Source organism: Haemaphysalis longicornis, unplaced genomic scaffold (assembly GCF_048455015.1).
Source record: "Haemaphysalis longicornis isolate Haplotype H1 unplaced genomic scaffold, Haemaphysalis longicornis Haplotype H1 scaffold_12, whole genome shotgun sequence".
In the NCBI taxonomy this organism is placed as follows: domain Eukaryota; kingdom Metazoa; phylum Arthropoda; class Arachnida; order Ixodida; family Ixodidae; genus Haemaphysalis; species Haemaphysalis longicornis.
In genome coordinates this window covers 12,420,982-12,443,981 of record NW_027526225.1, presented here as the reverse complement: position 1 = coordinate 12,443,981, position 23,000 = coordinate 12,420,982, and the positions used below count along the sequence as shown (strand labels likewise).

Here is a 23,000-nt window from a genome sequence, read left to right as displayed (position 1 = left end):
AAATCCAGTCTCAGTTTTGAAGTAAAAGTGTCTAATAGAATGATGTGTTGTAGTTAAGAAGTAGAACTTAATTGAACACAATTATGTGCCACCACAACCTTTGAAGGTAGATTACCAACAAAGTAGCCCACATGGACGTATAAACGTAACAGAGAACTTAGTTGAATGGTATTAGCCAATATTATTTCTACTAAGCATTGGGGATGGTCATCCCTCAGAAATGCACGTGCATTTATGCGCAAACTTTTCTTTTGAATATAGTGATCTTGAAAATATTGCCAAATGATAACACCTACTCAGAATACAGATGCAAGTGGTGATCAAATTCTTGTGTTGATATTGCAGATTAGGCATATTAACAGAAGCATGAAGACAAAACACAGGTTTGTATTATTCGAAAGATTTTGTTTCGTAGTGCCCCCAGCGCTTGTCCGAATGAAGCGATGCTTTACTCACTGAGAAATAATATAATTGAAGGTAAAATCTTGATTTTCCCCCTAAATCGTGCGTTTTTGTGGTTTGCAATGACATCACATGGCCTTGTTTACCGTTAGTTAACCTAGATGGCGCCACCATACCGCGGCAAGCCGTTTTCTGCCTTTGGTTTGTTTGTGAACGTATTTGTACCTGGCTTGTTTTTGTCATGGAGACAATCATTTCGTGAAACATGGTGTTCGCCCAACAAATACGGTCACGTAAGACGTCGCTTGCGTCAATCGGCCAGCGTCGTCTGAAACAAGCCCGAAGCCCCGCAGTCCTGTTGCAGCTAAACCAAGCATAATGCGCGCAGTCAAACAGCAGTACGCATTGGTACTTCTGTGTTTACATGTGCTTTCGTAACTTCCACTTTTTGTACCACCATTCTTAGGGCTTTGAAAAAAATGTGGACTAAATGTAAGCGGAAATAGCTCGTTCGGCAAGCTTATAAGCTCTGCCTAATTTGCGTTTGCTTTTGCTGCCGTCCGCCAATTACCGAGCTGTCTGGTATGACATTGTAGGTTCTGTAACAGAAACGAGCTAGTGGGCACATGGCCATTCCTTTTTTGCCTAATCATGCAGCTTATTTGAGCGAATTTCACGTTAAAAGTAATGTCAGTATGATTATAACGAGGCAATCTTTTGAATGAACCAAACTTGTGTTTTCTCTTTATGGCTCCTCTAAAAAGTAATCAAAACGCACACACCTCTTCAAGTGATGAGGCGTATCAGCTTTCGTCCCAAATCATCTCTTCAACAGCTTGCGGCCTTAGTGGTGCCCGCGTGATTATGGCACACACAGCAGGATGCTCGCTTACCAATGCCTCGCGCTTCAAAGGCAAACAGAGCTTTGGAAGTATTCGTTTACGGACACCAAAAATACATCTATGTCTTCTCATATAGGGTTTTTACTATTATTAATATTTTAATATTGCAATCAAAACCTATGTTGCAATACTTCCGTCCAAGCGGGCGAATGTTAGTAACCCAGCATTTACAAAACCTGCTAGGTGTGACAGGAAGTGACGACCAGATGTTTTCGGTTTAAAGCAGTCTCACTGCGAAAACAAATTGCCTCCAATTTTTGTTTCTTGGCTTTTGCCGTTTTGGCGTATCTGACGTCGAGGCCGTGGAGCAGTCAAAGTAGACGCGTTTAACAAGTGAGCCCCTAATGGCCCATGATCTCAGGTCGAGGCTTGTTCTCTGCCATGCACGCAGCACGCGAAAGTCCAGGGGTCGTTTCAATACAATGTGACAACCGAATTTGGCTTAACTTCAAGTCACGTCTTGAATCGGGGCAGGCTGAATCATATTTCAGTTATTTCTCACACAGCGTGAAATTTCCAATTTCATTGTGCATTACCACGGACACAAAATGGTGCCCTTCCCAATAAATCTAAAGATTTTATAGCAGTTTAAAAGGACGCAGAGGACCATTGCATAGTCGGCAGGCCACAACACTTTAGCATTAAAGGAACAGGGGCAAAGGCGAGATTTGTTGCAACAAGTAATAGCACTCCAAACTACACGAGCTGGGTTGCAGCACTCACCGACAATTTGCAGCGCTAGATGGTGGAGCCGCGCAATGCACTTTATACGGCTTAACATACTTTTATTTTCTACTTCCACTTTTTTTTGTAACAAAAGTACGGTTAGTAGTTTCCTTGAAATAAGTGACAATAAGTGACAATAAGTGGAGAAAGCCAGTGAAGTATGACGTCGTTCATCAGATCATTACAACCGGTCCCCCTACGCATGCCGTGGCGCGTCGCCTTGCTCAGGAGAAACATAAAATCGCGCAGCAAGAATTCCATCACATCGTTGAAATTTGCATTGCTCACCCATCCTCGAGCAACTGGCCGTGGTCTTTACATATGGTCCCGAAGAAATCACGTGATTGGAGACCCTGCGGTGATTACCGGTCCTTGAACGTGGACTCTGTACCCGACAGGTACCACCAACCTTGTATACAGGACTTCGTAAATAACCTCAGCGGATGTACCATATTTTAAAAGTTTACCTCCAGAAAGCCTAATAAATACCAAATCTCTTAGCGCGGGATGACGTCAAGAAAACTGCCATCATTACACCGTTTGGCTTCTTCGAAATCACCCGGATGCAGTTCAGGTAGTGCAACACAGCTCATACTTTTCAAAGCTTCATAGATGTCCTCGTGGCTTACTTTTTGTTTTCGCATACATATATGACGTTCTTGTCGCCAGTTCATCGTCATCGGAGCATCTGCACCATGTGCGGATAGTTTTTGAACTCCGAGCAGAGTATGGCCTCATCCTTACCAGCAAAACGTGGGCATGTGGGTTGCCGCCCTTGGCGTTTCTCGCACACCTCGTCGATCACAATGGAATTTTCCCTCTGCCACAGAAAATGAAGACCATAATCAAAATTCCTCGCCCTTAGTCCTTACGCCACATGCGCCGTTTCCTATGACTGGTAAATTATTACCGAAGGTTCATCCCCAACTGTGCGGCCATTGTGAAACGTCTCGAAATTTTCCTTCAAGCTTCCAAGTCTTGCGAGTGCAGGCTTGAATGGTCTGAGACTGATTCAATACCATCAAAAAGCGTCTGGCCTCTTCTACTCTCCTTGTGCGCGCGCGCTACAACACTCCCACGAGCCTTATGGTACACGCTTCCCACTGTGCGGTTGGGGGTGTACTTCAGCAACACATCCGCGGCACCTGGCACCCGCTCGGTTCCTTTTCAAAGAGGCCTTTTTCAAGTCAGAAACGCTACAGCACTTCCGGGCCGGAGCTCCTGGCGGCATACCTCGCTGTTAAGCATTTCCGTTTTTTCTTGAGGGCCGCAGCTTCGTAATCTTCACCGATCACAAGCCTCTTACGAACGCCTTCAAGTAATCGAAGTAATTCTCCCCGAGAGACACGACATTTGGCATTTCTTGCAGAGTTCACGACGGACATTAAGCGTGTCAACAAATCAACAACATCCCAGCCGACATCCTTAGCCGTATTTCGGCCATACAACGCTCTGGTTTCAGTACTGAGGAGGTGACTCAAGCCCAACAAGATGACGAGGAGCTCCGAACTCTGCGTTTTTCCAATAGTCCCTCTTTGCATCTCCAGGACATTATCTGCCCGGATTCGGGAATCAGCATCGTTTGCGACATTGACCCGGTTTTTGGCCGCAGACGGCCGTACGTTCCTGCTTCTCTCAGGTGCATTGCTTTCAACTCTGTCCACCGTCTCTCATATCCTGGAATTTGTGCCTCACTTCGTTTGGTTCCTGAAAAATACGTCTGGCTTGGCATGAATACTGACGTACACGCATGGGCTCGTTCCTGCCTTGGCTGCAAGCAATGGAATGTCTCTCGGCATCACACATCGCCTCATGCCAGTTTTTCCTTGCCGGACTCTAGGTTGTCCACAATTCATGTCGACCTTGTTGCCCCACTACCACCATCTAAGGGCTACCGTTCATCTTGACAGTGATCGGCCGTTTTACTCGCTGACAGGGGGTGGGTCCAGTCGACGATACACGGCTGAGACTGTTGCTTCCAGGCTTATTTCCACGCCGATAGATCATTTTGGCGTGCCGTCGGAGATTATAACAGACCGCGGCTGGCCATTCGAGTCTCGTATCTTTCACCGTTTGACATGCCTACTCTGTGTAACGCGCCTAAAAACAACAGCCTACTATCCTCAAGCCAACGGCATGGTCGAGAGGTTTCATCATCAGCTAAATGTCTTACTGATGGCTCACGAATCACCTGAACAGTGGGCAGTTCGCCTTCCTCTTGTGCTGCAACGATTAAGCACTGTCATCAAAGAAGATCTTGGTTGTGCTTCTCAAATGTTCTATGGCACGTCTTTGCGCTTACAGGAAGACATCCCGGTTCCTCCGCGGCCGCAAAGAAACCTTTCTCCTCCTGGCCCATCCTACGTGAACAATCTAACGCGGTTTTTCAGCTATATCCGTCCCCAACAGCCACGGTCATGTTCCGCTAAGCACACGTTTATTCATCCGAGGCTTTCAGACAGTCAGTTTGTTTTCATCAATGTCGACAGTGCCCGCCGGCTAGTTCAACCACCTAACACCGCCCGCATCTCGTCATTTCACGCTCTGACAAGGCGTTTACAGTTCGCGTCAACGGCCGCGACACCGTCGTTTCCATCGATCGCCTCAAGCCCACATTCACCTAAGCTGCCCTGCCTGCGTTCCACTCCATCATCGACCATTCATCCCTGAAAACCACCGCTCTCCCTTCCATTCGTTCCATTCGCACCACCACCAGTGAATTTCTAAACGCGAAGACTGTTTGTTTTGCTGTGCCACTTTCAACAGTTGGAATCCTCCTCCAGGCTCCTTCTGAAGAGGAGGGGCTATGTGGCGGCGCCCCAGCGGCTCGGGTCGCCTGCTGCCTCAGCTGGGCGCTAACGGCGCTGCGGCTGAGTGACAAGCACTGAGCGCGGGCCACGCGTTGCCGATGCACTAGCAACAACGAACTCACATGCGTGGAAATAAACGGGGCCCCAGTTTTTGGGTGTACGGCATATCGTTCAGACGTGGCTTGGCTCGTCTCTCTGTCGCGTTACCGACATTTTAATGCCGCCTCTGCCACGTAAGTGCCTTACTTTGCTTTTCCGCCCAGCTCTCCCCCTATTCCTTCCGGTCCCGTCTTGCTTGTTCCACTATAAACACACGTGAAGGTTTGCTGTACATAACTTACTTTTCCTGCATTCCTCTGCTCGTCTGACATCAGCTAGAACCTCTCGTTGCTGTTGGTTTTGGAATTACGCCCCAACATCTAGGCTTTGGAGCGACCTCATTTTGCATTTTTCGGTAACGTATTGTTTCCAACGACGATACGTTTTTAATCGCAAATAATAAAACGCTCCTGCCGCACTTTTTATAATTTTTCAAAATACTAAATGACGTAACAACGTTGTAAAGTTGCACATACAGTACTTAGAGTAGGGGGCAGCAAGGTACCTCTGCAAAAATTACTGCTCTGTGCCCTTCAAATAGCTAAAACCAGTTCAAGCAATTTTTCTCCCCTTCCTGAGGCTTCGCGTTCTCTGAGTGCTTGAATGACGTCATTATAGCAGTGTAGCGACTATGGCCGGTTTCTTCCTGATGCAGCAATAAAAGCAATGGATAGCTTCTTTAGAAAAAAGCCACAAAGCAAAGAAGAAACTGAACGTGGGTAGTACTGCTTCGACGAGCAAATCACGATATGCAGCCCTGGGCTGTTGATACTTATATCTTCGTTAATGCTCCTAGACGCGAAAAACACAGTAAAAGCGCGGATAGAAAATGTTGCACAGTCCCTATAAGCGCGCATGTAATTTGAGTAAACGAAATTGTTTTGGCTACTGCAAATTTTGTTTTCTCTGAAAGATCCCTAACGTTTACTTTTGCATGAACAATGCTACAGTGTAACGCACGCCACAATATTTATTATTTCGAAATTGCTTGTACAATATAATCATCTCGTTCAATAGTGTTTTCACCTGTCGGTCGGGCGAATGGTGCCATGGAGAGACAGAACAAGGCGACAGGGAGGCACAAATTTTCCGGTTGACTTAGCCCAAGAAACCCTATCGCCTATAAAAACTACGGGCACATCTGGTGACTCCTTATGGTACAGGGATTGCGAAACCGCGAGCGTCCTAGTTGTAGAACGGGAGGAAGACAGCGAATGGGTACGAACGGGTTGGTACTGCATTATAACTCCGTTAAGCGCGTCAAAGAAAACACAGGACGTGGGAGACAAGTACCTGCGCCAGCACACACGAGTTGTTCTTTTTTAAGTAAGTAAGTAACTTTCAGAATCCTTCCTTCTCGTTGTATGGGCTCCAGACAACCAGAAGAAAAGGTGTGGGTCAGGTGTTGATCGAGTTTTGCGTTGTGGGATTCCGAAAGTAGGGTTACCCGCAAGGAAGGTTGCAACGTACCTAAACGGGAACAACTTGTGCGTGGTCATGGTTTAAAAAAAGCGCAACTTAGACACGAAGACGAATGAACAGACACACAGGACGGAGCGCTTCGTCCTGTGTGTCTGTTCATTCGTATTCGTGTTTAAGTAGCGCTTTTTCAATCTTGTACAAATACCAACCAGCCCAACCGGCAGTTCTTCTCTTGTGCGTGGTACCAGTGGTCCTTGTCCCCCACATACTGCATTTTTTTGCTGCGCAACGGAGTCATAATGACCCGTCGCGATGGCTCAGGGGCTAAGACATTGTGCTGCTGATCACGAAGACGCGGGTTCTATTCCCGGCTGCGGTAGCCGCTTTTCTGGTGGAGGCGAAAGTGAAAACGCTCGTGTGTACGAGACTTCGGCGCTCAATAAAGATCCCCGGGTAGTCAAAATTAATCCGGAGCCCTCCACTATGGCGCGCCTCATCGCCTGCGTTGCGATGGTGCGTTAAATACTACAACCAATCAACGACGTTATAATGGAGCATCACCTGGCCATATCAAACTCATCGTTTGCCTTTTGTGTTTTTTTCCTATTCCCGTTGCTCTTATTCAGGGCAACCTCATGTTAGCATCACGCAGCAAACACGATACCTAGCGGGGACGTACTTTGCACCTTGTCTAATTGTAATTACGTATTCACTAGCGGTAGTACCCGGCGGTGCCCGGGTGGACCATTATATTAATGACATTAATGGGTATGACACGATTGCATTCACTGTTTTGTTGCCATATTTGGCAAGTTTATTGTGAAGTGGTACACACTCAGGAGCTCCTGCCTGCTGTCAATACATGGGTGCCGACCGCAGGCGCGTCGAGGTAATGTGAAACGACTGGCACTCGTGTTTTACTGTACCACTCGCTAAACAAATTGCACCAAGATGGTGCGCTCGAGCGAGTGAGTCAGTCCCGTTTGTGAGTGAGTGAGTCAGTCCCTTTGTTGTCCCGTGTCCCTTAGTATATTTAGCGCAATTATGTATGAAGCATTAGCAACTAGCCCCATTATACGTCCTTGTAAGTATGTAGTTAGCATGCGCCCTTAATGTTGCGCCACGGGCAGACAAAACCCTATGCATTTCATTCAACACCTCAGCAGAGGCCTTGGAATGTCGCTCATCACCTGGAGCCTTTCACTCGTGCATGCTCACCTCTTCCTCTCTATGCAAGCGTAAAGGGCAGCCGCCTGTGATGCGCGTGTGAGTGAAAGGAAAACGGCCGGCTAAGTGCCATTGCATGAGCCCGTCGAGAAGAAGGTAAGCGAAGCCCCTGAACAGTCGGCCAAGTTTATCTGCCGTCCCTGAGCCAGTTTTTTGTCCACCGTCCCGTGGCCATGTTATGTGCCGTGGCCTGCGGAATTTCGACCAGCGTGCTTAGCTAGTGCTTTCGCACTAGTACCTTGTTCAACATTGTTTAACCAACTGTACCTCTACAATATTACGTGCTGCGGGAGCCACTTTTTTCTTGCTCTTCTCTGCTGTTCTCGCGCGCTTAACTTCGCGTGTCTTGCCCGTTCAATCAGAGTACCTGCTTAGCAGTGTCCCTTTAGAAAACTGAAATAAATAACTCAAACGCTTTCTCAAAGCCTACCGAGGTGAAGCTCCTGAGCTTCTGTTTTTCCCTTGATGACTGCTTGTCGTTAGGCAATGACGTAAGGGGGATGCGTGTAGTTCCTGCATGTAGAGAGCCATCTAGCCGCCAAAATGAGAATACAGTAAGTCTAGATACGTCCACTTTCGAGCACCACACCCGGATTAGTGGTTGATGTATGTATCCATGTTTCTGCTAGTGGACAAATAGTGACACGAAAGGCAATGTTGTGCACTTAAAGGTAATCAATAAACTAGTGAAAAGCTCCATGGTTACACCGGGTGCGCTGTTTGAAAAAGCGGTAGCGATACCCAAAGATACTTGAAAATGTTAAAATAAGCCAACGTGGCAACAATGAATAGTAAGGAATATAAAAAGCCTGCGGGCAAAAGAAAAAAGGTTTTTAAAACGTTGCAGGGACATCTGCGTTTGGGTTTCAAGATGTAAGACGCGTTATTTGGAGTCCCAGGGATCGTTTTAGAACGGAGTTGCTGTATTTACAATTTATACTTCATCTTCACTGTACTTTAGGGAAGAGAGAAAGACTTCCAGCCAGCGTTTTTAATCGCAGTGTCCCCGGAGTAACACAAACAATGTGCGCTTCTGTGGCTTAAAGGAGCCATGAAGAGAAAACACAAGTTTGGTTCATTCAAAAGATTGTCTCGTTAGAATCATACTGACAGCACTTTTAACGTAAACTTCGCTCAAATAAGCTACATAATTAGGAAAAACGGGAATGGTCATGCGACCCACCAGCTCATTTTCCGCAACAGAACCTATGATGTCACATGAGCTAAGCTCTGCGATTGGCGGAGGCTGGCAGAAGCAGACGCAAATTAGGTAGAGCTTACAAACTAGACGAACGAGCGATTTGCGCTTAAATTTAGGGCACATTCTTTACAAAGCAATAAGAATGATGGGACAAACAGTGGCAGTTACGAAAGCACATGTAAACATAGAAGTACTGATGCGTTCTGCTGTTCGTACTGCGCACAGCATGCTTGGTTTAGCTGCACAGCACTACGGGGCTTGGGGTTGTCTCAGACGACACTGGCCGATTGACGCAAGCAACGGTGTCTTACGTGACCCCATTTGTCGAGCGAGCACTGTTTCAGGGAACGAATATTTTCTCCCAGAACAAAAACAAGCCAGGTTTAAATGCGGGCAAAAACAAACCAAACGCTTGCCACGGTACGGTGGCGCCATCTAGGTTACGGAACGTAAAGAAACGCGGGAACAAACCAACACCGATGTACAGGGTGGAGACAACCTTTGAACGGTCCCGTGCCACCGCAATTGGGCCAACGGGCTCAACGCGTTATTCTTTTCGTTTCCCACGAGACCTAGCAACGCGAAACAGACAATATGATTCAAACTTCTTCAGTAAACCACGTTGCGGAGATAATTTTAGCGCGGTTTTGACACAATGACTTGCTTCGGCGGCGAGCGAGCAACCGAAAATGGCGGCGCCAGCGTATACGTGTCTCTACCCTGTACGGCGGATGCGTGAATGAAGGTATTCTAGGCTGCAGAGCTATGGTCCCTAGAAATAGCAGAGCGGTCGGTTCCTGTGATGTCACTTGGGACCACGAAAACGCACGATTGAGCGGGAAAATCAAAATTTTAACCTAAATTGTTTAATTTCTCAGTGAATAAAGCACCGTTTGTATCCGGACAAGCGCTGGGGGCACTATAAAACACGAAATCTTTCGAATAAAACCAACTTACATTTTCTCTTCATGGCTGAACAGTTGCGGCGGCGGCAGGATTTCGTCTAGATGGGGGCAATCGATGACCCCGCTGTAGGGAAGGGGTAAAAGTGTAAGCTTTTACAGCGCCGAAGGGATAGAACGAAGAAAGCGCTATAATAGGCGTTCTAGGAAAACGTTAGAGGTTTGGGTCTGCTGTAAGAATTACCAAGAATGCCGATGGCACGTGAGCGCGTGCGTCGCGGCAACCACCTGGCAGTTAAAAACCCATTAAAGCCGAGCGCCTATTTTTGCGTGCTTCGCTGCGACAGCCCCCCCCCTCTCTTCCCCCCCCCCCGCGTCCCCGGCACACGATTGTCAAGCAGCAAGCAGCAGGCGGAAGCGTTCAATGGTCATCGTCGGCCCTCCTCGCCCCTCTCCCTCTGGACGACACGGCTGCAGACTTCGCCACTTGCCTGGGCGAGCTTCTCCCTGTTTCCGCACCCTCTCCCTGTGGGGCCACTAGCTGCTGCGCGCCGCAGGCCGCTTCTCGCGCCATCGCCGCTGCCTCCCGTCCGGACGTCGTGCAATATGGCGGCGCCCAGGACAAAAACAAATTGCCTATCGGGCAGCTCCCCATGAAGATCGTGACCTGCGGTGACCCTTCATGTGGCTCCTCGGCCTCTGAACTTGTTCTCGGGCAAAGCGAGGACCCGTGGACCCTCCAGCAGTGCAAGGCAAAGCGGCGGCAGTCCAGGAAACTGACAGCGTGGCTCCCTATCACACAGCCGGCCGCCGGTACCTGCCTGTTCCGTCCGGCGTTCCGCGCTGCCGCCTTCCTAATGGCATCCAGGGAGGCCATCACCGACGAGCTTGCCGCCACTCCCTGAGTCTCGAAAGTGAGGGTGAATACCCGACTGAATGTGGTTGCTGCCGACGCCGAGACAGACGAGTACCTGGCTGCCCTCCTGGCCACTCAGACGGTGGCTGGCCGGACGTACCACCGGTCGCGGCACCAGCCGCAGCGTCGTTTTTGGTGTGGACCCTCAGCTGCCGAGGAGATCCAGGCCAACATCGACAGCGAGGTGGCGGTTAGTGGTGTGGCACGGAAGGCTGATGGGGCTGTGCTGCTCACGTTTGCTGTTCCTTGCCCTCCTCCGTTTGTGGCTGTGTACAAGTTGCAGCGGTCTGTGCGGTGATGATGGCCGCGTCTCACGCAGTGTGCGTGCTGTGGCTGACTGGACCACGTAACAGCCTGCTAGAGGTACAAACACAGGTGCGCTGGCTGCGGTGGAGGCCACACCGCACAGCAGTGCCCTGCCTCTACCCCACGCTGCGCTAACTGCAGTGGCCCCCACCCAGTCACCGACCCCCGCTGCCCTCGCTGGCCGCACGAATGCAAGTTGGCCACAGCTATGGCACGCGCACCGCAGCCAGTGACCCGAGCTGAGGTGGTAGCGTCGTTCCGCACTGAGCAGTGACCACGCTATGCGTAGATGGCCAGGCGACGCTCCAGGCAGCAGCAGGCTAGCCGCCAGCTACAGAAGCCGCCTGCCACTTAGAGACACCACCAGTAGCAGCCAGCAGCTACCCAGGGACACCAAGACCAGCCATGCCAGCTAGCCAGGTCTCCACCTGTCCACCCATCCTCATAGCTGAGCCAGTGGTGGGGCATGTGCACAAGGCCTCGGTCGCAACTGGTTAAGAGCTGCTGATGCCCCTCCTGCTGGTCCTGGGGAACAGCCTGGTGGTCCGCTTGCCTGATGAGGACCCCGCACGCCTGGCGGCCACTGCCGCCCTGGTAAACCTGAAACCCCAGCCCCCAAACATGGCTAACAAACCCTGCACGACAGGCCAGCGCCCACGCATCCCGCAGTGAATGCAACCACCTGGGGCCGCGCCATGCGCAATTGGCAGAACAGCTGCTGCAGGTGCACTACGATGTACTGGCGCTGCAGGAAACCAGCTTCTGTGGCAGCTTGCTGCGCCTGCCGTGGTACATGGGCCACTCCAGCGGAACCAGATGTGCTCTGCGCTCCTGCACCAACCATCCGTACCAAGATGCTAGCCACCTACCTGGGAAGTCCCAGGCAGCTGTCTACGTGAGAGCTGTGCTCAACAGTACTCCAGTAGACCTGGCCTCGGTCATAGATGGCCCCATGTAATGCGCTGCCGTCACGGTGCGCGTGGGGTATACGGACACCTCTGTCGCCAGCGTCCACATCCTCTCAATGCGTCCCTGTGATATCAATGCAGTTGGGTGGCTGCGGGCCCGCCTGGGCCCGGACGTTGTCGTGTGCAGAGATTTTAACGCGGGCAACCCAGCCTGGGGCCGTCCCCGCACCACCTGCGGAGGACGAGAGCTGCTGGATGCTACCACACGCAGCGCTCTGCCCCTTGACGACAGAGGAAGCCCCACCTTCACCCTCCCTGGTCCCTCTTGCAATGTTCAGCCGTCCCATATTGGCAGTACACAGGTGTCACAGCCGGGTGCCTGCACCTGGGAAATCGTCACCAGCACCTGGGGGTCAGACCACTACCCCATCCTGGCCACCCCTACGAGCGACCGCAGTCGAGCAGACACCAGGGTCTATGGCGTACCCAAATGAAACGACTACTGCAAGAATATGGCAAAGTGTCTGGAGGACCCAGAGCCTGATTTCGTGGCAGCTGTCGTGCGGAGCGCCTACAATGCCAGGGTACGGGGGGAGGTACCCTTCTGCACAGTACTGCCGGAGCTGGAGCTCCTGAGGCTTCAGGCCAGGCGCAACCAGCTGCAACGGCGGGCCTTCCGGAGCAGGCGTCTGAATACTGGACGCTGTACTGGCAGATGGATCCACAGTGCAGAAGGAGAGCCAAGCAGCGGCGGAGCAGAGCTGGGAGTCGCTCTGCTCCTCCATAGATTCGCGTAGGAATCCTGCCAATCCTTGGAGAGTCTTCCGGGCCTTTGTCCAGCCTGCTATCACCAACAGGCACCCTCTGCTGCACTCTGTGGTCCGATCAATTCACACAGGCTTCACATGCCACTTCGGCCTAGCTGCACGTGCTGCCGGCGATCCCCCAGGACCCGCAAGTGGTGGCCATTTGCGGTGGCGATATCACCCTTCGGGAGCTGCGGGCCGCCCTGGATCGATGCCCCAGGCGGCGGAGCGCTCCTGGCATTGCCAATGACGTACCAGATGCTCTGGAACCTGGACGTCACCCAGCTGGAGCCGCTTCTGCAGCTGAGCAACCGGGTGTGGACGGAAAGCAGCCTTCCACCTTCTTAGCGGGTGACACTTGTCAGGCCGATGCTGAATGTCGGTAAGCCACCACGGAGCCTGCATCGTACCGGCCGGTTTCCCTGACGTACACAGCGGGGAAGCTGATGAAGCGCATGGTCCTGGCCTGCCTGCAGTGGATTGCTGATCGTCGGGGCGTCTTCCAGGAGCAGCAAAGCGGCTTTAGGCATACCCACTGCACGGGGGACTCCCTAGGAGAAGTGTGCTTGAGCAGGCCCGCCAATATAAGGAGGTGGCCTTTTTGCTCCTGCTGGACATGAAGTCGGCCCTCGACTCCGTGCCACACACCGCCATCCTGGAGGCCCTGGACGGGATGAGCGTTGTGGGGCATCTCTGGAGTTACGCGAGGGCGTTCTTCGCCAACCGGACCCTTCGAGTCAAGGTGGGCCGAGAAACTCGCAGCCCACGACACGTCAGCTCTGGGGTTCATCAGGAGATTGTGCTGCACCCATTTCTCTTCAACCTCGTCCTGCCTCCACTCCCGGACTGCATCCTAGCTGGGCTTGCGTTTCCAGTGGGAATGGCAGTCTATTACGACGACATGGCCATCTGGGAACACAGACCAACGAGGCTACTCTCGAAAGTAAAGGCGTGCCTCCAGGGGGTGCTGTGGGCAGTTGCCAGCGCCCTGACAAGCCGTGGCCGGCAGCTGTCAAAGTGGAAAACTAAGGCCATGGTCTTCCCCCCGAGTTTGGTCACGGCACGTGAGGTGACACCGCCACTCAGCCACTCACCTTGAACGGCCAGTCCCTTCCGCGGTGCACCAGCGCCAAGTATCTGGAGATCCTGGTCGACTGCCAGTGGTCCTGGCTACCTGAGGTGAACGCGCTCCGGCAGCGCACAACGAGGGTCCACCAGCGCGTGCACAGGTTGCGGGCGCGTGGCCAGGGCTGCACACATATCGGGGCCCTACGGGTGTTTCATGGGATGGCGTCGCCTCTGGTGCAACTCAAGCCGCGGCGGTGGGAGGAGCAGCAGGTGGATTAGCGCCGGGCTATCCGCATTTGCATGGGCCTTCGGAGTACAACTCCGGTGGCAGCGACACACGTAGAGGCTGGCTCCTGGCCTATCCAGATGTGGGCCCTGGAGGTGGGGATCCACCACATCCACCACCTGCAGGTCACATCGGACGGCGCGGCACTCCTCCAGCGCTACCGCCGCCGGCCAAACTCTCGGATGGGCATGCTGCTCAGTACCTACGAGAGCCATATCGCGTTGCCGCAGTGACCCCGCATGGAGCCACCACCCCCAGGCACGGTGCGGGCTCTATGAATTGCCACCACCTTGCCGCCGGTTTGTAGCAACAGGGTCCGCCCCACCCCAGGCCATCTACCAGGAGGTGGTCGCGCTGCTGCGAGACTACGCTGCCGAACTTCTGCAGGTGTACACGGATGGCTCCGTGCAACAGTCGACGGGCAGAGCCGGAGCCGCCAGCACGGCCCTGGAACTTGGCACCAGCCGCGTGTGCAGCCTGCCATTCCCGGCCTCATCCATCCACACAGAGCTGGCTGGACTCTACTCGGCCGTGGACCTTCTACAGCCGAGGACCCAGGTTCGAAGGGCCATCATTGTGACTGACTCCCGGTCTGCTCTCCACCGTCTGCGAGCTGCCGACCAGCCTGGCAGCTCTAGCGGCTACGTAGAGCAATCGCTGGTGGCCGAGCTTCGTGCGGTGGAGGCCCAGGGGTGTCCACTGCAGCTTCACTGGCTACCATCGCACGTGGGGATCATGGGCAACGAGGTTGCTGGCGCCCTGGCCAAAGGTGCTGCTTTCCAGGCAGGGGTACGAGCCTCTCGAGATGGGGCGTCATTTGAAGCTGCAAGGACTATCCTGGCACCAGTGGTGCAGGCCCTGCATTCAGATTCTGGAGTGGTCAGTGCTGAGGCCCCAAGGGTCCTGCCCGGACGCATCAGCAGAGACGCCCGGTCACTCCTGCTTCGCCTGCGGCCTAATTGTTGCAATCTGGGAGCCCGCCTACACCACCAGGGCCGCCGGGCATCTCCCACCAGCGCCAACTGCCCACAACCCGAGACCCTGGAGCACTTACTGCCCTCTTGCCACCATCATGGAACCGCGAGGGAGGAACTCCGGACCACCCTACAGCGACTCGGTGCACCAAGCCACAAGCTGAAGGACTACCTGTTGCCGACAGGTCTGGGCGCCTTCCAACGGGAGGTCTTCCAGCACCTCCTCAACTTCCTTGTGACAGGAATTGTGCATCGTTTGTAGCCGTGGAGCCTTGGACAACACAAACGTTACATACACTGCCCCCCTCACTTCTTTTTTCCCTCTCTTTCTGTCTTCCTATCCTTTGAAACCCCCTCTCCCTTCCCTGGACTGTGTTGTATGGGGGTGATCTCCCCGTTGAGTTCAACAATATCCCCAGTCCTTTTCTCTTACCTGCTTTCTTAATAAATCACCACCACCATCACCACCAAGCTAAGCATATACACCTAGGGAGATTGACCAACATATGCCAAAACAAAACAAAACAAAACGAAACAAAAACTGCAGTGCTCGCAATAATCGTTGCAAACTTGCTCGGAACGAAATAGACACGTCCTAGCGTAGGCCCGTTCAAGGTAATGTTCTATGAATATAACTTCCAAAACAATGAAGGCAGCTCACATTTAAACCAACAATGATGGAGTAAATTCCGTTCGGGCAGCGAAAAAGAAGCATATATCAGCTGGAATCGTGGACTTAAACCGTCGTGATAGTAGTGAAAATTGCGTACAGCTTCGCAACCTTCAAGTCCTACGCGTGAGTGTGAGCTTCCTTCATGGTTGTTACCAAGTGTGTCAGAATAAGAAATATTAAGAAAGAAGGGCCAAAGTGTTTACTAACGCCAGTACATAGCAACAAGAAACGATTGGCTTGCATAACGGCAACCTTTTTTTAAAACTAACGGTTGAATGTACAGGTTTTTGAAACAATTGTTTTGCATCAAACAGCTAGTGACGTAACATCAAATGGTGTGGTGAGGCAAAATTCCAAAAAAACTGGTATTTTCATTGTGAAAATCCTTTGTTACACTCATTCATGCATAAATATCAACTCCTGTAGACGCACCGTGGTGAACGCTTTTTTGCGATGGTCCCACAACATCGAATGAACCGCGCTCTCACGCATCGGATCAGATTAAACGAATGTTTGACCTGGACAACATGTCGCGGGGAATATGAATGTCGTTTGCAGAGCCTTACTGAACATCATCATCATCATATTGTAATGTGGTTGCAGAGCAGTTGAGGCGAACCATGTAGAAGGTGAACAATCTATTACCGGTGTTTACACGGCGCGATCTGATAGCAAGGGCAGTGCCCACCAGCGCGTTCTTCGTCGTCGTCGTCGCCGGTCTTTTATGATGGCACTGTGGGGTAATACCCACCTATATATCCCATGACATTGCCCCTGTTCGAGGGCTACTGTCGAAGTCGAAGCTGCGGCGCAACGAGGATTGTGATGCAGATGAGCAATGCTGGAAAATACACGAAGAAGAACCGTTTTCCGTCACGAATGAAGGTGATGAGTTTGGTGAACGCCGGCCCGTAGCAGCAATGTCCGCAAGGCAACGACGAACCACTGAATGATTCTAACCAGGTCAGACCACAGGGCTGGGCACACGTCGTCGTCGTCTGGAAAGTGTCGTCAGGTCTTGGTGGCTCTGGATCGGCTCGTCGTGGGCTGGAGACACGGGGCGGGTGAACGTAGTGAAGTGCTTGTAGCGGCGGGGCTTGGGCTGCCCGACGTGGTTCACGCACCCTCGATGATTCCGCCGATGCTGGTGAGGTGCGAATCTGAAGCCAGGACGCGGATGTATTTCGCACATTCTACCAAATGTAACGTGGCAGCAGAGCAGATGCGACGAACCATGAAGAAGGTGAACAATCTATCTTCAGTATTTACATGGCTTACCCGTTATACCTCGGTGGAACGGGAAGGGTTTCAGTTCATGAGCCCGTTTAATAAAGTATTTACATGGCGGCGATCACTCAGCCAGCACATTTTTGTTGTTGTTGTTGTTCCTTCACTATATTGGCGCATATCCAATCAGGGGATCGGCCAAACATCAGTCGTTTCTTCGAATGAGATTACTGCCTAGGTGGATGATTGGAGGAAAATTATAAAATTTTGGAAGTTTTTTCTTCTTGTGTGTGAGAAATCGAGTTTGGAAATTAGTCAATATTGAAACAAAATGAATAAAGAAAGAAAGAAAGAAAGAAGAATAAGAAGGAGGAGCAGGAGGATAGGAGGGGAGGAGGAGGGGAGGGGGAGAATTAAAAAAAACGGTAATGGATGCTTTTGGAGGGCTCTGGTGAGGTTCCAGAATAAGATACGAATTAGGTTGTGAATGTTTTGAAATTTTCTATGAAGCGCAGAAGAGCAGAAGAAACATCCCGGCGGCGATATCCAGTTTCTGAAGCCCCAATTAATAAAAGAGCCGGCACTGATAATGCCAACCCCAGGCGATGAAGCGGCACATCAAGGAGCTGACGTCTGAGGCTTGAAAATCGTCTACAGGACAAAAGGAAATGGTCGACTGACTCTTCTTCATTACAGTAACTGCACATGGCAGACTCCGCCAGACGAGGCCTGTGGAGGTATCTATTCTACTGGGGCACACGACACCGAAGGCTCGTTACTATCACCTCCAGGTCGCGTGAGGGGCACCAATTCGGTTTCCAGGAGAATTTTAGATGACAAAAATCTCGCAACGACAATAGGACTGTATCCTCCAGCGTTTTCTTCGTCGTCGTCGTCGCTGGTGCTTTGTGACGTCGCTGTGGGGCATTCTCCACCTATATGTCCTGTGACAATATTCATCCGACTGATATCGAGATGTATATCTTCGGTGAATGCCAATAAATCCAAGGAGCGATTACTGAAGTCAATGTTCCTCAACGATGAGCGCTAATGCTCAGCTTCACAGTAATAGTAGTCGAAATGGTAGCATTTCTGAACCGAAGCGCTGAGCTTCGTCGTTAAATCTTGATCGTTCCCTCAGCGCCTTTACGTGATGCAAAAAATGCAAAACAAATGAGGAGGTGTCTCAAAATTTATCTAGCGCTTGTAGCAGACAGTTTAAACAAGAGATGAAGATGCTGCGAGTATTCTTGCAGTGTTCCTGCGTGTTTGGCCGGCCTGCACTTGGCGTGCAAGCCGTCCTACTGTCTCTTTGTTGTCCACATGTAGGTGCGTAAAGAATCCTTCCACTTTTAGCTTCGCTCACTTATGGTTTCCGACAGGATGCGGCATGTGCTGCTACAGTTCTAAACTGGACCGCTGTCCGCTTAAAATGTCTGTTTTTAACAAAGTGCGCAGAAGAAAATAAAGTAACCAGGTGTATACTGTATTTTTGTACTGATTCGTTCATCACATGTATAAACTCGAGCTTCATCCCGGTCAACTTCGCCAGAGTACTTAAGTACTGCTCTCTCCTTCTCCCTCCCCGTGTGAACCCGGTGGGTGCCAACCCATTGGGTAAGAATGAAGTAAAATCCTGCTTTGAATGAAGCTATCCTGAGTGTGCTTTATTGAGTATACGGTTTGAATAAACCTAACTCAATAGGGTATCTAATAGGCATGTATGCTGCAGGATAATGGGCCACCTAGATGAGGCTTGTTAAAGCCAGGGCTACGCGGAAGGAGAGCCTTTATTCTAAATAATAAAAACGACAAATAAAACAAAAAACAGGAGTGACTGAGCTTTAGTCAGACATTGGCCTAAAAAGTACGTGAAAACAAAAGTTTTAAACGTGAAAGAATGCCGCCGTAGTTCTGGGTACGATGTAGATCAGCTGCGAGGGATGATTTTAGGGCAACGCGATGTTGAGACGGTGGTGCGATGCGGGCGGCAGCTCAGATGAGAAAATGATGGTTGCAATATTTTCGCATTTGGGACTGGGGTGGCACCCCAGCGGCTTGGCTCGTCTGCTGCTGCAGCCGGGTTAGGCAAGAGCGATGGCGCTGAGGACCAGCGACAAGCAATGAGTGCGGGCCACGCACCGCTTTTGCGCAAGCAGAAATGAACGCCGCGAGTGTGGAATCAGACGGGGCCTCAGTTTTGGGGAGCACGGTATAGCGTTCAGAAGTCTCTCGGCTCGTCTCTCTGTCGCGTTCCCTACATTGGTGACCCAGACGCTGCAGCGGAGTCAAGGATCCAGAATGGACCCTCCTCGCGACACCGGCGGCATGTTCTGCGTCCTCCGCTGCCTCTTAACATAGTATCTCCGCCCTCTCCTACCGTTTCCCCCCATCAGCGCTCAGCACCCTGACGAGTGGTTCCTTCAATCCGAGGCAAGTTTCTGAGTGAGCCACATCACGTCGTAAGAGACCCGCTTCAACCATCTCCAACAGTCACTATTTATTGATCCCATATTAAATTGGAGACGATTGAATCGTTACGAGTTGCTCTAACGCAAGGGCAGCTACAATTGCTCCTTGCAACCAATAGAGAGACTCTTCTTGTCTTCCAAACTTCAATGCCGCCGATTGGTAGCAGAACCACGCCTGCGTAGCTGGAAACTTGAATTAAGCATCTGAACTTCGCAGTCAGTCCTGGAATATCAGCAGGAAAACTACATGAGACGTTAAGAGCAACGTTTGTAACAGGAATAATGATAATTCGCCTAGCATGATGGCAAAGCGGTATCGCTATATGGGGTCTGCCGCAATCATTCCTGCGGCGACGCCAGCGGTAGTTAACCCTATATTACCCCCCAATATCGTAACAGCATAGCTGTTTAGGCGGAGCTTTGTGCGTCTGTAGCACCAAAAAACCTCGAAGCTTCAAGGAAAAAAATGCTGCGAGTGAGGTGCTGCCTTTACGATGTTAAACCGACAACCTAACCACCGGACCACCCCAAAGGCAGAAGGCGTACGGGCAGGCAGCGGCGGAAAACAATAACATGTGCAGCTAAACTGTAGAAAAAACCGCTGCCCATGGAAGGAAGTAAAACAGGGCCCCTCTATCCGTTTGAGTTATCATCGCATTTTGAGCGCAAAGCATTTTGTTTGGGTTGGTAGCGCCGGCATTAGCTTTGGACTTGGCCGCGGAATATATGCTAATGCGGTTCACTTTGGGAGAGATGTGAAAACCTGAGGACGACGATCCGGGCGTGCCAATCATGAAAAACCTTCCTCGGCAAGGTCGGAAAAAAATGTTAGCTGCAACAGCCGGTTCACATACAAGGAAGAGGGGCTGCCAGCACTGCTGTTTCTCCAGCCTTCCACGGATAGTGCAACCTGCGTCAATTTTTTAATTTAGCGCGTCGTGATGAAATTTCTGGTAATACCCAAATAAAGCATATCACCTGACAATGAAAGGAATTAAACAGTTGATACAAGCGCCTGTTGGGATGAAAGCACATGTTACATCAGACAGTATAAGGCGGTGAGTCAGGAAAAGTGTTTTTGTGTTTCAGTTGAATCACCCACAATTTTTGCAACGATGGTCGGTAAGGGGTGGCTGGGTGGACTTTGGCGACAATACAGCGTCTCGCTTAAGAAACATACATCTAAATATCCGCATTCCGTAGATTGACGAAGAAATATTCTCAGCTCCTGCTCCCTTCAAGGTATATCAAGAAATCCCACGCGAACTTAATGATGCACTTTTGTTTGATTTGGAGAGATCTGTATTAGAGTAACCGACGTACATCACCTGAGTTTATTGATCTCTCGTCCCCATAGCAAAGGCCGCTGAAAATAAGTACTTGACGTCAGTTTTGAGCGTGTTTAGGGTTACGTAAACGAAGACGATTATGATTCTGCCGCCTTTTGTCTCTACCCCACGTTTACCTCCCAGTTCCTGGGAACACGTGAAGAGATTGGGGATAGAGGTTCTGCGGTCGCTGAACACAGGGTCACTTCCGGCACACCTTAACAAAGTGGCCTGGTTTTCTAATTATTTCTTCTGCAGAGGCCATCTTTGCAAATGCTGTTTTCATTCTGAAATTTTGCGTATTTACATAAGCAACCATGTAAATAAAATTATTACCCTAATGGCTATAATAATAGTAGATTTCTGGACAATACAGAACGGCGATTTCATCCGCGATGCAAAAACGCCACTGACACATGCGCATTGCTTGTGCAAATGATTGAATGGTTGTAGTGTTTAACGCGCCCACACCACGCAGGTGATGAGGCGATGAAATGAGATCCGGAGATGAGACCATTCCTTCGTTAACATCCTTCGTGATGTTGTAAACCTCCTTTCCGTCCGCTTCTCTAAGTCAGCGATTTTGAGCTTAGGTGACTTCAACTATAACAGTACAACTTGGACGGTTGAAGGCATGCCGTGGTTAGCCGTAGTGGAGGGCTTCCGGATTAATGTTGGTCACCTGGGGATTTTTAACGTGCGCCGAACACGTGCACACACCGGCGTTTTTGCTTTTCGCCTCCATCAGAAAAGCGGCCACCGCGGACGATGATCAAACCCGAATCCCAATTAATGCTCAGCAGCAGAATGCCTTAGCCACTGAGCCACCGCGGCAGGTACTGTGCGTGAAAATCAAGGAACTGATATTTATTACTTATTCTTATCGCAGTGAAGTTGCATTGCGACAACAAATGCACAGCGGCTATACTAGGCCTGTTTCTTTAAAGGAGCCATGAAGACAAAATACAAGTTGGGTTTATTAGAAAGACTGCTTAATCCCGATAACAATGATACCAATATCATCGCAATCTTCGAACAAATAACGGAGATATTAAAGAAAACGTGTGAAGCAGTCGCGACCCCCTAGCCAATTTCCCGCAACTTTTCTATGACGTCACAGAACCTTGTTTGTGCGATTGGCGGCCTCCTAACTGACCTGTCGCGACGAAACATGACTGGACGTCTGTAATGGGGCCTCTAGTTCCATTTGACCGCATCATTGAATGCTAACGTGCAGTTAACGCACTGAAAACTATGTTTTATTGTTGGCCCGTATGACGTCATTCTTGCTCATAACACGTCACTGTGGCGAAAAACTTGAAAGTTTTCAATACTACTTGATTTTTTTCGTTAAAAAAACATCTTTTGTGGCGGTAATAGAGCTGAGTGAGATACTGAATCCTAGTTCTTTCAAATTAAACGAAGTTGTATTTTCTCTTCATGGCTCCTTTAAGGCCGTGCCCGCAACGTGCCGCAACAAATTCTTGAAAAGTTTGTTTCAATATTTCTAACATATAAAAATCGCTTTCAGCGGAATTTTTGAGCTATTAAATAAACTGTCCTTTCTTTTTTCAGTGGGAACAAGCTGATTGAAGAAGGCTCAGACATTGTGAAGCGTCTAAAATACAATGAGCTGGGAAAGTGGCTTTCAGTCACATATCCCAACATGCGCTGGGAGACCGTAGAGCGTGAAAGACTCAAGAAGCCTAAAGTAGTACATCGTTGGGTAAACATTGCCCTTAGCCACACTCCTTTCACTCATCTTTGAAAGCGTTTGTGTTCTAAGAATAGTACATGTTTTTTTTTTTCAGACTTTATTCATCTTCCGTCTACGTGAACTTAGGCGCAGAAAGGAATTGTATGGATGTGCAACAGTGCCACTGTATACGGACCCGAAGCCTACAGGATAATTGCATCTGAGTTTGAAGCTACGAATGGGGAACAGCTCATATACTGATTTTTATTATACTCTAAACTTAACAAGTGATGTTACAGACGACAAATTCCAAATAAAGTTTTTGATTGTGTGCCCAGCGGTATTTCAAATTTAACGTGGTCATAGCCGCAAAGAAGTATTGGGATCTGTAATACCATTACATTGCGCGATTCTTATTAACTGTATAAATAAATAACATTCATATTGCCACGGAAAATCGGCTGTCAGAGCGGGAACCAGCTGATTTTATACCCTTTACCCTCCCTGGAAGTATTCATAATGCTGTGCGTTAGAGCACACAAACCTTGTGTTCAATTTGAAATGGCGGTGGTCTTGTCTATGATAGACAAAAACAGAATGAATGCGTGTAAGATACTTTGGCCTGCCTTCGGCGTGCTCCAATACTAGAT

The 23,000-nt window shown here is 50.2% G+C and overlaps 1 protein-coding gene across 1 annotated transcript in view; it reads left to right on the top strand.

The window, feature by feature from the left end:
- LOC144161870 (uncharacterized) overlaps nt 1–22,783 on the top strand; it is a 212,942-nt gene extending 190,159 nt beyond the window's left edge. Inside the window, exons 8-9 of the mRNA XM_077692447.1 lie at nt 22,230–22,380; nt 22,466–22,783. Coding sequence (XP_077548573.1) covers nt 22,230–22,380; nt 22,466–22,564 — 250 coding nt within the window. The 3' untranslated portion in view covers nt 22,565–22,783. The remainder of the gene's footprint in view (nt 1–22,229; nt 22,381–22,465) is intronic.
- Nucleotides 22,784–23,000: the final 217 nt, after the last annotated feature.